The 14,893-nt window shown below is 24.3% G+C and overlaps 1 protein-coding gene across 1 annotated transcript; it reads right to left on the bottom strand.

The window, feature by feature from the left end:
- Positions 1-1,999: 1,999 nt before the first annotated feature.
- Positions 2,000-14,491, bottom strand: LOC145835047 (glutamate decarboxylase 1-like). The gene is made up of 14 exons (XM_082942582.1): positions 14,392-14,491; positions 9,837-9,989; positions 9,469-9,558; positions 8,954-9,044; positions 7,786-7,892; positions 6,733-6,854; positions 6,316-6,395; positions 6,089-6,260; positions 5,385-5,528; positions 4,244-4,393; positions 3,842-3,891; positions 3,532-3,592; positions 2,970-3,059; positions 2,000-2,444 (listed from the first exon to the last, which is right to left on the bottom strand). Exons 1-14 carry the CDS (start codon positions 14,465-14,467, stop codon positions 2,241-2,243), a joined length of 1,590 nt encoding a protein of 529 aa, XP_082798708.1. The 5' UTR covers positions 14,468-14,491; the 3' UTR covers positions 2,000-2,240.
- Positions 14,492-14,893: the final 402 nt, after the last annotated feature.

The raw sequence follows: 14,893 nt of genomic DNA, 5'->3' as shown, positions 1-14,893 counted from the left end.
GAAAGAGCAGTAATTGCAGCAGAAGATAAAGACCTACTTCTGAATAAGCGGCAAGATTTATCGAATATTTGTCCCCACAACCGACGATTCTACTTTAAATAACTCTGTCTACTTATGTACTAATTTATTTCACAACTCTCACATTACACTTACATACACTTGCAAGCTTAATACTTTATGTTTTTAAGCTGTATAAATTATTGACCAATTTGTTAAATTTATTATGACGTAATATTTCTGCACAACTCAATTTAATTTTCATTTTAAAAACTTGCCTATTCCTAGAGCTTTTTGAGGTTAGTGCCTACTTTTATAAAATTTGAATTTTTTGTAGACAATTTTATAATTTTATGTTTTTATCCCAAACTTTGTTTTTAAACCATAAAGTTCATTTATAGTTACTACCTACATAAACACTATACATAATTTTACATGCTTTTTCTGCTTTTTTTCTAATGTGTGTTAATATTTTATAGACTCCGTAGATCTGTTCTTAAATTTATTTGAGAGCAGTGAAACGCCGTTAGTTGAAATAAAGTTTTAGCACAAGAACATCTGTGGTATTTATTCCGATAAGCTTAGCTTATCAGGATCTCCAGGATTTAACGCCTTTTAACGTTACATCTTATATATATATATATATTTATTTAAAAGCCCTTCAAGTGGGCTCAGTTGAAAGTGTTTATGTTTAAACATTAACCTTATTTTATATATATATATAAACGTAATATATATATATATTTTAGTTTTTTCCAATAAAAAAGCTATTCTTTTATATTAATTGGATCTGGTTTTTTTTGATTTAACATTTGGCAGTATCCAGCTGGACTCGGATCCTGGACTCAATAAGTAACTACTTTAAAGCCTGTATTGTTTTATGGACATTTATTTCAAATAAAATTAGTTGTTGGGTTATGATTCGAATCGGAATTAATCAGTAAAAATTTTATTTGAGTATAATTGATATGGATAGGAACATATTAGGTGGTAACTGTTAGGATAGAAAAAATCAGGATTATGTTGTAGAATTTTTCAAAGTGTCCACCTAAGCACAAAAGGTGTTCATATAAATTAATCTTATGTCAAAAAATTAAAAAAATTTTATGTTCCAACTTAATATTGTTTTATGGTTAATGCTGTTGTTTGACCTTTTTACCAAGTTCTTAAACAACTTTTACTAATAAGTATACAAAAATAATAAAAAAAAGTAGTTTTTGTATCAAAACTGTATTTACAGAATGATCTAGTTCACAATTTTTTTCTTTTATTGTCTACTGTGCACTGCAGTGTGCTGTGCAAAAGTCTAAAAAATGATCGTAATAACATAAAGATTATTAAAAAAATTGTTGAAATCAATAAACGTTTTTATAAGTGCTAAAAATATAAGAATATGTTTTGGCGAATGTAAGAAATTGCAAACATTTAGTAGAACAAACTAGTAGTGAATAAAAATTTACTTTTTTGATCTTTATATAAAATAACTAGGAAAAGAAAACTTTTAAAAGAATAAAGTTGATTTAAGATTGCTTATTCATTATAAATCTATAATAACTTCTATACAGTAAACTATTGACAACATTTTGTTAAAGTTAGAAAAAACAATAAACTGTTTGCCTTTTTTATAACTTATTTACTATTTACTAAAAACAAAAGTTTGCATAGTTGTTCGAGTTTTTTAAATGTTTAAATAAAAACTCAATAACGTGCCAAGTTCCAATAAAAGTGGAAGTTACAAAATAAAGCATTTAATGGACTATATAAACCTCTACACAGTTTATAAACTTAGGTGAGTTTAAATAGGTATATTAAATTTAACTTGATAAAGGTGTGTTTATCAATTAAAATCCGTTAAATGACTCCTTAAAGTTTCTTTATGATTTAAAATCAGATTACACAAAAGTTGCTATGAGCTTTTGAATGATTGAAGTAGTGTTTCAAGTAAGTAATTTTTATTACTTTATTAATAATTGAAAAAAAAACGTAGTTAACAAACTAAGTTACTGACTTTATTATGCGATAAAATGTATATGGTTGTTAAAATACAAACAGACAATTTAAAATATAAAAAAATTAAAGCTAAGTTATATGGTTTTAACACATTTAAAACACTGACTAATTATCGTAGTTCAACATTTAAGATCAAGTTAAAGAAGAGCTATCAAATATTATTTTAAATTCTTTCTATTAGTATATAACTAATAAATGTTCTTCCTAGAATTCTCGTAACTAAAAGTATCAGTCTATGTCGAAATCAGTAAACTGGACTTTATAGTTAATGACTCCCCTACTTCTTTTACAGAATTTATAACATAGTCAAGGTCTTGGTAATCTGCTGCTTGATTGCTTATAACCATACGGAAAAAGTTAGGGTGCTTGTCGTATGAAATATACGTAATAAGCACGTCTCCTCTTTTCATCAACTCGTTTTTGATAGCTGGTGCAACCTTAAAATTAAAGTTGTATGTGTTAGTCAAAAAAAATGTAGAAATTTTAGACACAAGAACTATCAGTTTAAAATTCTTCCATAAAAAAGCAAAGCAGCTTGAGCTTAAAGAGTATTTAAGTTAATTTAGAAGTATTCAGTAAAATTTAATTAACTCCTTGGGAGCTTCTAAACACTTTAATATTTATGTTAACATAATTGTAAGTAATTTAAGTGTGTTTTTAAACTAATACTTTAAAGTCTTTTCTAAGGTTATAGTTTTACAAAAGTCAAATTATTGCTGTATATTTGATTAGAAATTTTTATTTAAAGATGTATGAACGTTTGCACTATTCGTAAATATTGTTATTATGTATAGTTTTAGAAAAAACGTTTTAGAAAGAAGCTTTTTGATATCTTCCGTTAAAAATACTTGATCTTAAAAACAAAATAGATTAGATTTTCTTAATTAAGCTTCATATGAAATTATACTATTAAGTTTGTTTTTAAAATTAAATACGTATTTATTAACAAATGCCTTTTTTACTTTGTTTAGCAAACTCATTTTTTCTTGTGAACTTTTCAAACATCGCATCCAAGTTGGGATGTACCAAAAACATATTTGAGTACACAATGGCTGTTTTTATTTATTATTAGAAAAATTTAAACAATAGCAAACAATAAATTATAATTTTTAACTTATTTTGATATTTAACGTTTTGGTAAATGTAACAATTTCAAAAAATCATTGTTTAAGTTTTACTTAAAATTATTTTGCATTAAGACGAAGCTACACTGTTGGTAAATTCTTAACTTTTTATTAACTTAGATTTACTTGTATTTGAAAATAATACTTTTTGTACAAAGTGAATATCTACTTCAGAATATCTTTTTGAATATCTACTTCAGAACATATGTGGAATAGTTTCAAATGTTCTTCAATATTTTTAAAAAAATCGCTATTTATACTTAGTTTCTTAAAGTTTTATTTTGTAAACAACATTGGTTCGATGAAAACGCTACTTGGCTTTTAAAAAAACTATAATGCATAACCTTATACTTAAAGTTATATATATTCCTTTTTTAATATTAACAACATTTAAAACAACCTCTTCGTAAACAATTTTGAAACCATCATTTTCCATCGTTTTTAGTTTTTTGTAAAAATATCTAAAAAAGAATATTTGTTTAGGTTTTTTTTTTCATACAAAGTTTTTTAATAAAAAAATGATTTAAATTTTTTTTTAATAATAAAAATTGTAATGATAACCTTTAAGCTAAGTCATAACTCTTCGAGTAATAGTAAAATACTTTCAAATAGAAAAAATACCTGAACCAGCTAAGTAAATTAAAATATGGTAAATATTAAATACTTTTATACTAGTTATATATTTTTATAAAATCTCTGAAAATCAATACTTTGATAGCTCCATTAGTTTGTCCATTTGCATCTCGTAACCTCTATCACCCTGTTTAAATTAATTAAATTAGATTATAAAAACTTGAATAAAACTCCTGATTTAGTAATTGTTAAAAAAAACATCACATAAAAAATAATAGAAATTACAGAAAAATAAAGTTTTCTTAAGTAGTTTACAAAAGTTCTTATAATACGGTCATTTAATTTGTATCTGATTAGAAGTGCGTAGTCAGGTAATTAAAACAAACATATTTTAATTTAGAGTAACTCTGTGTAACTTTGTTTTGTAAAAAAATGTTATACGAGAACTTTTCAATTGAAAAAAAATTAAATATGAATTCATTTCGTTGTAATTTACAACTAAACTATTTACTATTTTAACTGCAGCTATAATCACTAACTTTTGCTTTCCAAGACAACCATAGCTTAAAGGCATCTACATGACGACCACACTGAATACTCTTATCTCCAACGTCAAATGAAGAATCATAACATTTGTCTGGCTGAAACACGTAGTTTGCTGACATTTTGTTGCATTCGTATAATAAACCCTAAGTAAACGTTGAAAAATATGAGTGTTTTTTGTTTATAACTCTTTTTTGAATGAAAATATTTTATGAAAAACTAATTATACTGATAAGAATTGTAAAATTAACCGTTACTTACGATTATATCTTCCACGCTAGGTTTTTTATTTTTTCAAGTACCAATATTTATGTTTATTTTATTGTTTTGTAATTAAAAAAAAACTGAGGGAATAAATAAAATGAATAAATTAGGCTAGCTAAAACATTAAGCTAAGGTTTTATTGTTATTTAAACACACGTAAGGTTTACTTTTTATGGTCAACTCACCCTTGATGACTAACTTACCAATAATTTAAAGTGTTTGAGCTTATTATATGAATATGTTTAAAAATTATTATAACGTTGTGGTATTTCTTTCGAGTTCATTCTATCTCGTCATTTTTATTCTGCTATATCATTTTCAAGTGGGCAATACAAAAGTTTAAAACTTTAAATTTCGTTAAAAACCAAAAAAATTTTTGAAATAGCTTAGTTTATTTCGTTTTATTAGATTTTTTATCGTTATCAGTAAAAACACAAAGTTAAGGTTACATTACATTGCAAAGCAAAAGTCTGCGATTTATATCTAACTAAATATATGTTTCTTTTAAACAACTAAAAAAAATGTTGTATCATTTACTATTAACTCTTAACTTAAAAATTACTTATTATTATTGCTTATTTTATCAGATTTTTTTTTTAATATTGTTTATATATTGATTACTAGAACTTTTTTTAAACAACTGCATACCGCGATGTAATTTTTTCTATGCAGTAAAAAAATAAATTATATAAAACTAGTGTTGTTAACTTCATTAACTTAAAAGAACTTTATTTTGTTTTAGATCGTATTTTGCAATGTGTGTAGAATTTACTGTTTTGAAGCTAACCTTCGATTGTTATAGATACTTAATTAATAAAGTATTAGCACAGTTTAATTTTCTAATCGACAGAAAATTAAAAATTCTTAGCATACTTTTTCTTTGGTAAGAATAACTGAGCACTGTAAAACGACTCCCATTAGTTTGTGAGGGTTCCACGTAACTGAGTCAGCAAGTTCAATGCTATGTAAAAGATGGCGATGTTTAGCAGAAAAGATGAGTCCTCCACCCCAGGCCGCCTGTAAGAATTTATAGTGATATTTTTAGCTATTTAGAAAACTATTTTTTAACATAATTAAAAAGCTTTCATACTGTTTCACAAAACTTTATTTGACATTAACCAATGGAAATAGAATGTATTTGACGTTTAAGTGTACAAATTCATTTAAAATTACAAAATAAACAAAAAATAGTACAAAGGGTTAAAATTATTTGAAACTAAATAGTTTGAAAACAAAAACTACACTTTTAAAATAAAAACTGAAGCCTATAAAAGTTGTTTTACTTTTTTAAAAACTATAAACATAATAGAACAACAGTTATATTAACTTTAATTTCAATGTTTTTTAGATTTATATAAACTTTTTTTTCGTTAATAAAAGATTTGATTACAGTTCTTAAATAAAAAAATTTTAAGACAAAATATTAAGTTTTGAAGCCTACCTTTTTTAATAAAAAATAAAAAGTAAATGTCATTGATAATCGTACTAGAAAGCTTTCAAACTATTTTTTTCATTGTAAATGACAGTTTGTATCAAAAAAATATTTTCAACAACTATGTATTAGAAAACTAAAGTACATCGACATGAAGCCAAATTCCATTTTCATCACAAATCTTTCTAATCTCCTTAATCGGATCAAAAGCACCTACTACCGTCGTTCCGGCTGTAGCAGTCACCATAAACGGAGTTGAACCAAACTTAATTGCGGTTTTAATTTTTTCTTTGAGATCTGACACGTCCATTTGACATCTGTATGATTTTACAAATGAATAAATTTTTTTGTACTTCATTAATAATAACAAACTTTTCGTCTACGTCTACATCAATTGCATTTTCCAAACCAATTCCAAGAATCGATGCTGCTTTTTTGGACGAGTAATGAGCCTAAAATTTATACTTAAAAATTAAAATCACAGTACTAAATCAAATAACTTTTCTACCAAAGAGGTCATTAGAAAGTTTAATTATTGATCAACTATTTTTATTTGATTAAAAATTTTAGCTATTTTTATCTAAAATTTATTTTTAGTTTTTTTTAATAGATTTAGTCCAAAAATACTTTTCTTTTTCTTTGTTTTACTAGTTATCGAATAAATGCTACACTTTTAGTCGAAAAATCGTATACATTTTTTATTACAGTTTGCAATTCATCTAAGACTTTTTTAAGAAGTAAAAAAAAACTTATTGTAATTATTTTATAAAATTTTTTATTAAAGCTAACGTGGCGAGATTGAAAACAGACCAATTTTTTTCCACAATACAAAATTCCTTTACTTTTGCAATTTTTACCACAAACTTTTTGACGAGCAAGCATCATAGCGTAAATGTTAGACATACTACCTCCTAGAATTAAATTTCAATGAAAATCTACAAAAATAGTCAAGTACTTAATTTATATTTTAAGCAAAGTTATTTTAACAAATATTTCTAAACTCTACGAAATAAAAAAGTTTTAATTGTCAAAAAAAAAACTACAAGAATAAAAAATATTAATCTACATGTTAAAAAAATTTTTAGATATTTTGTTTTTAAGTGTCACTGTTTTAGATCAATATTTATACTAAAGTTTGTCTATTTAATTATTTTTGTAGTTTCCAAAACTTCTAGTATTATTTTATAAATCTATCTTTTCATCTGTTACATTAGATTTTTTTGATTAAGATCATTTAAATTATTTTCGGCAATCGTTTGCAACTTTTTTTGAAAAACGTAAAAACTTATCTTTATTAAATAAGTTTCAGAGTAATTATTTAAGAATAAGTGACTATAATTTATAGCTTTGATAAAAAAAAGGAATTAAGATTAAAAAGAAGACTTTTGTTTCTTTATATTATTTAGTAGCGTTTACATTAGCCTTTATAAATTTTCAAACTTTTAAAAACTGCCAAAAATGTAGTTTTATGTTTAAAAACTGATTTGAGTTTTAGACAATTAATTACTTCTTTTTAACAAAAGAATAATACTCATAAATTGTCGGTATAAAAACAAAATATTAAGTTAAATTACTAAATTTACCAATTTAAAAACAAATATAAATTCTACAGAAGTTTTTATAACATAAACAAGACTTATGAAAAATAGTGCATACTTTGATTTTAACGAAAGTTTTCAAAAATACTACTGTAATATTTTTTAGCTCTTCTTAAAACGATGACAATATTTTTCATAATTTTAATACCATTTTTAAAACTATCCCGGCATTTCTTAAGCTTTAACGATATAGAAACAAGATATAAGAAGATCTATAAACAAGAAAAACCATAATTGTCACAACCTGGAGCAAAAATACCGTCTCCGCCTTCCCATCCGATCATGCTTCTCATTTTCTTCAATACTGTTGTTTCCATCAACGCAAATATTGGCGCAAATTCATAGTTTATCCTTTCATTTTTTTGGAAAATGTTATTAGTAACTAGAATATTTGTTTTTAATCATTTAACTCCGTTTAACAATCTTATAAGCTTATTTGTGTCTCGTTTTTCTTAGTATGTGCTTTTGAATTTATTTTGTAAATATAAAACTGCATAATTATAATTAGCTTATAAACCTGAACTTAATGTTTACCATTTTGAACAATGTACCAACGTTTTAGATTCAAAAAATTATGTAGGTTTATTTTATTTTAATACTAAATGCAGCTAAATTTTATTAAAAATTCAAATTTTTCCATTTAAAATGAATGATTTACAAAAAAGATAAAAATAAGTCTAAAAACTACTCTTAAACACGCCTGTAACCTTTTCTTTTTTTTTACTCTTCATCATTGACTCCAGAATATCTAGTGTAAGTTTTAAATTATGGCCTCGTGGCCTCCCTATGGCCCACTACTACTCATGTCCCTTCTTTGGCCCCTTTCCAACCCCCTGAATATCTGAAATGACATATGGCCCACTTTGGGAAACCCTTGTTGGTCTAAACAAAGTATTTCAGCATTATTGTAAAGGCTTTTGATTTTCGTACTTTTAAAAATTGAAAAAGTTTATATCTCATAAAAGATTTAGATTTGTTTATTTTTTTCATTTATAAACGCTTGACAAAAGTAGTGTATGAAGAAAGCGATCTTGTTTTTGAACCCTTAAATGAATTTGTTTGCAAACGGAGAAAGACTTCTAAAAGAATTAGAATTCTAGATACTTTGTTGTTTACTCAGAATCTTTTTTATAATGGTATGGATAAATAAACTGTTTTAAAGAAACTGTTATATCCGAAAACTTTTTGTAACAGTATTTTAAACCCTTCTTAAGAAGGGTTTTTATTTAAGTATGGTTTTGTTTTTTGATAATGTAACTTTTTGTATTAGTTTTCTTAGTTATATGTAAATATGACAACAAAAAATCATGCTCTTAATTATAAATAAATAATATTAAACTTTTACCAAATTAATATTAGTTTATTTGATTTTTTAAACACGTTTTTACAGAAAAACGTTGTTGTACGCTTACATATTATTGTTCGCTGTAGTTGACAACCATTCTCCTGCCATAGATACAATGTCTAGCCCACTACTTAATGTGTTGAAATGCCTTGGGTGTCCTGTTGGTGTAAAAAAAAATTCTATAGTTTTAAGTTTTGTGAGACAAGCTTCTTAATGCTATAGGAAGTTTATAAAAAAATGTATGTAAACTAAAAATAGTTCACTTTTAGTATTAAAAGATGCTTAAAAATCTATATTCATGTTTATAAAAAATATCGTATACTAAATCTTTAGATTTATTATATTTATTGAAAAAAAAATCGCTTAGAAAATTTAAATGTTATGTGGTTGATATAAGTGGATAAGTTTTCAATCGTGTTTTATTTTTAATTAACAACAACATTTTGAGGATGAAAAAAGAGATTCATAAAACCTGCAGATTGATAGCTAAAGTATCTACTACAAATCAATGTTTAAAATAATATAAGGTATATAGTTCGGATAGGTTTTTTTTTAATCTACAAAAGTTTTTATTTTAGCTACCTGTTTTTGTTACGAAGTTTAAGGTATTTTTGCAATCTTTCAAAATTTGATGAAGTGGTACAGCATCCCCAGTAAGGTTGATCAAAAAATCTGAAAATTTTTAGTTCATAGGTAAATATTTATGTTTTTGATATACTACTGTTTCTTAAAAAAATTGTAGGACTTTTATCAGAACTTTTTTTAAAGTAAAATTTCTACTATCTCTTAAAACTTCTACAAATATTTAATAAACTCAACATATAAATTTAAAATATCTTAATTGTTTTCTGTAAAATTTTGAGGAACTTTAATTTATGCTTTGTTGAAAAGTTTTCTTTTATTTAAGTCCTTTTTTGTTCGAAACACATTAAAAAAAACCAATTCAATACCTTTATTTTCCAGTAAATCAGTAGGGATTTTAAAATCAATGACCTTCTCATTTCTATCCAATTGCAGTTTTATATGATCGAAAAGTATTTCTAATAACTTTTGTAAAAAGTCTTTAGTTACTTTTCCTTCATCTGTAGCTAAAGGTAACAAATCTGTAAAAACATTTATACATGGTTTAACTACAAAATTAAAAAAACAAACAGTTTAACTCAAGAAAACTAGTAATTCTTTTTGATAGTTGCTTTTTCGTTTTACAATATACAATTTATAATTTCGCATAAAATTGTTCTTTTTTGTATAAAAAGCGCATAAAACTTTGGGTGAACCGGCAAACAAAGTTTTTCACTTAAACTACTGGAATTCTTTCAGGGTGTCTTAATCAATACTATATCTCCGGCATGTTTTTTTTAACGATTAAAATTAAAATACGCATGTTACAACCCGATAAAAAATACCAACAATGTTTAAATACTTAAAAAAAAATTTCAAACCAAGATAAAACAAAAGCTAAACTAAAAGTTTTTAAGCCGTGAAACGTTATGTTTAAAAATTGTTGAATTTCAGAAGATTATTATATATAGTTTTGTTTTGGTACTGGTTTGAACTAAAAAAGTTAAAATAAAAGTCACTCATTTCTATTATCTTAAATATTTTTGTTTTAAAAGTTTTGTTTTACAAACAACTTCTAATCAGCTAAGTGTAATTCAACTCTAATTTAAACATTTTAAATATATTTTTATGCTTTATGACTTAACAATTTTTAGCCAGGTATTTCAAAATTAATGTTTATAATTAAATTACCCGATATTAGTATCAGTTTTTAGCAAGTTTATTCTGATGAAGAGGTAAACGAAATTAATTAATAAACTTTTTTGAAAATGAGTGACTTATGTTTAAATTTTGTAATTATCGTGTATATTCTGAAATCTTCAATATTTATGACGCAATAACCAAAAGTACTTTTAACTAAGAATTTACCTTTTTGTTTTGTTAGAATTTTAGCATGCACGTTTAGTACAGTAACCTGCCGTTTAGGTACGCACTTAGTATACAGCGCAAAAGTTCGTACCCAACCGGCGGTGAGTGCCAAAAAAAATGTCTTTATTTACGTACGTAAAGTAACTACAATTATTTTCGATCGTGAAAACGTTATTTTGAAAGATTATACAATTATAATTTGTTTATAATGCTTCTAACACAGTAACCTCTCGCTTATTTACGCACATTGTGTCCACAGAAAAAATGCGTAAAAATACGAGAGGTACCAAATATACTTACCAAAATGACTGTTTTTTGATATTGCTTCTAGTTAAAAGCAGACTTGGGACTTTCCCACTTTTAACAATTTGTTTACTTTATTTATAAAAATGAAAACAAAAGATAAAACTATACATAAATTAAAAAAAAAAAAATTAAATTTGTATAAATAATGTTACTTGAATATTTTTTTACTAATTTTAATAATAAGTAGATTTTATCTTTATTTTTATGTGACTTATTTGATAGTTAACATTTGTATTATTTTTTACTTAGCAAATTAACGTCAAAGAAAATTAGTGATATGTTTATTAAAAAAACAATTGAGATTTGTGTTAATTGTAAGCTCTATATTTATTAAGTATCACTGCTACTTTTTGCTAGAAAGTATCATTAGATTTCTTTTTTAGGTGTTTATATATATTTAGGGCAAGAGTGCTGTATTATTTATTTGTGTTTTTAACTCTCATTATTTCATTATACTTTCATTATTTAACACAGTCATATTTCTTTCAGAACTTTAATTTAGTCTCTTATTGTTAACAAAATTTCTGATATAATGAGGTATAACTAAAAGTTTATCAATTAGTCAAGGAACATAAGTTTACGAAGTCTAAAGATATAAAAAGGTGAGTTAGCATTTAAAAACATATTTTAAATTGAAAATACACAATAAACCTAATTTGTGCAATATTAAAAAAAAAATTTTTTGAACTTTTTAGAATTCAAAAATGCGTAACAAAACGAGAGTGCGTAACGTCATGAGTGCGTAAAGATGCGAGAGGTTACTGTATATCTAAACGAAACTAGTTTAACAAAAGTTTAACAATTACTCAATTTAATTAAAACTATTTTTATTAAAAAAAAATCATAAAAATAATCTAGTTATAGGTCATATAAACGTCATAATTTTTTTATTTGAATACTTTTATTGAAGCTAAAAATTTAAAAAAAATTAGCTCTACCTAGTAGCTTTTAAGTATATACAGTGGTTTTTAAACTTAATCATCGTCTGGTAAACAAAATTCAAACACAAAAAAGCGTTTACTTAAAATATTAAAAATTAAAATTGTAATATTAAAATACTACAATAGGTATTTTAGTGTTTTATAAAAACATTGATTGAGTTTTGTTTTTTAATAATATAGGTTACACAAAATAATTTCAATTTAATCATTTATAACTAAAGCAGGGGTACAATTAAATGCTTTCGAAAATTGTTTAAAAATATAAAGTTGCAAATTTTTATAAATCTACACAACAGTACACACAAAAATATCCGTCAAGATAAAACGAATGTAATTTACTTAAAATGTTGTCTAATACGCTTAGTTTAAAATTTTTTATTTAAAAATGCTAGGGTTAAAAAGTTGTGGTATGATATTAAATAACAGTATACAATCTTTTTCAAAACGCTCAAATTATAAGTAATCACATTAGTTTTTCAAGATTTTGAAAGCAATCGAATTCTAAAAAGACCCAACTGCTGTGCATATGTTGAACAACTAATCTTAAGCTTTTGATATACACGTCTTATATTAATGGTCTGGGACAAGACATTAAAGTGTGTTTGTGTAGTTTGGCTTGATAACCAATCTTTTTTTGTACACCAAGTCCTAAGCCTTAGACCAAACTTTTTGAGCGCTTTTTTTGTCGTTTGATAGTTGAGTTAATTCTTATAGTTTTAAGAAACAGTTTAGTCTAAACTAGAAACATTTGTTTTTAACTCTATTTTTATGCGCATCAAGTATATGAAAATAAGCACCTGACCTATTTTTGTTAAGTACTCTTTTATTATAGATTTTTTATTTTGATCCATATAAACTAAATTAGATATTAATTATTCTTCTGTTAAAGCCATTTAGAAACATTTATACATTTTTAAAACTCTTATAATTACAAAATTTAAAGAAAACAAATATTAAAGCTCTAAAATTATTTTGTATAAATGATAATAAGTAAAAAAATAATAAATTAAAAAAAGTAGCAATTATATTTTACCGAAGTAATTAAGAAGAACAAAACAACATTGCATTTTATATTTTTTGTAAATGCATCTTAATCTATTTTATTTCTAGTAGAAGTATTTAGAGCTGTGTGTTTTATACATGACATAAGTTGCTATAAAACAATCAAATAAAAGTTTCAAAAAAAATATAACTGCTTACTTTAAAAATGAAATATTCAAAGTATAAAAGTAACAAGGATAATAATAAGCCAGTATATCTTAACAAAGAACTTAACTGTACAGTTTTTTTTTTAACTTTTACAAGTTTTATTAATAAATCAGTGTTTCTGTATTTAGTAGATTAAACAAAAGAAATTTTGAAAATTCTGTGCAGAGACTTTGAAAAGTAGTACAGTTTTTGAGTACTTTGAAAATATTTGTTTCCAGAATATTTTTTATGTTATTTTTAACAAGTTATAACGTATAAATTGTTATAACAATCAAAAAAAAATCATATAATAAATAAGTTTCCACAAAATTTTGATAAAAACCGATCTACTGTACTAGATTTTATATAATTTGGAAACATTTAGAGAAACAAATTCTGGAAGATTTGTTATAAATAAGTAAAAAATTTTAAGTTTTGTTATTTTATATTATTTCTTAAATTTTTGTAAAAATACTTATCTGATGTAGTTTGTAAGTGTTTTGTTAACTATTTCGTAAGCGTAACATAGTGCTTGCTTTTAAAAATTTGTTAACCTTATCAAAAATGCATGCTTAAAATAAAATTAGAAGCAGGTTATTGGTGAATTGATTCAATTCTTTAACTATATTCTTTAGGTTCATGTCACTTTATCTAAAATCCCTTGATAGTTTTGTACTCTGTAGATTAACCTTTTTTATAACAAAGGCTCTTACAATCAGTTACAAAATATATTTTTTATCTAATGACTTCTATCAAACTATATAAATTTATTTTAGTCACACTGTTTCGTTCGAAAAAGCTCTTTAGACTAATATAAAATTGTATCAAATGTAATAGCTATATTTAATTAAGAATTAATTTAATCTGAGATTTTGATTTTTAGCAAAACGGCGTAATTTAAGCAATGTTTAAAAGAAGTCGCTGCATTGTCATATCTACATATCTGATCAAGGATTGGTAACTTTGCCACATCTACCTTTGTTAAAGTAAAATTGTTTTATACGAAAATTGTTTGTGACAACAACAATTCTTAGTATAATGTAAAAAACTATAATATAACAATCTAAATTTAATGCTATAAGTTTTAAAGTTGATGTTTAAAAAAAGGAATAAAGCTTTTAAAATTTATTGTATGACGAACCCTTAATTGTTTTTTCTTCTGCACCCTGTATATTGATACTTCCATTCAAAATTTCTCCGTTTCTTTCGGAGTTCATTACTTTTTTTCTTATCAATTGAAACTGCTTATGTTAAAAGTACTACGTTATTATAATGTTGACACACCATAAACTTAAATAGATTTACTTTTATAAAGTTTTATGATATTAATTAAAGTTTTGTTACTTTTATTTATTAATTAAGTTTTAGTTCAAGCTATTCAAATACTTTCTATAAAGATGACGTAAAATTTTATTCCAGAAATAAATATCAAACATAATTTTTAAATTTTACACAAACATACTTCAACCTTTTTCGTTAATGCGTATTAAGTTAGGATGATACATTTAATATCATACACTAATTTACATTTAATAGAAGTCAAAATAAGTATTAATTTCAATCATGCTTAAAAAACTTTAAAAAAATTCCAATAGCTACAAACTGAAGAAAATTGTTGAAAAATATCTAAATAAAAGTAGAAA

The sequence above is a fragment of the Thalia democratica genome, chromosome 4 (genome assembly GCF_965202585.1).
Source record: "Thalia democratica chromosome 4, ktThaDemo2.hap1.1, whole genome shotgun sequence".
Taxonomy (NCBI): domain Eukaryota; kingdom Metazoa; phylum Chordata; class Thaliacea; order Salpida; family Salpidae; genus Thalia; species Thalia democratica.
This window is presented reverse-complemented; position numbering and strand designations above follow the sequence as displayed.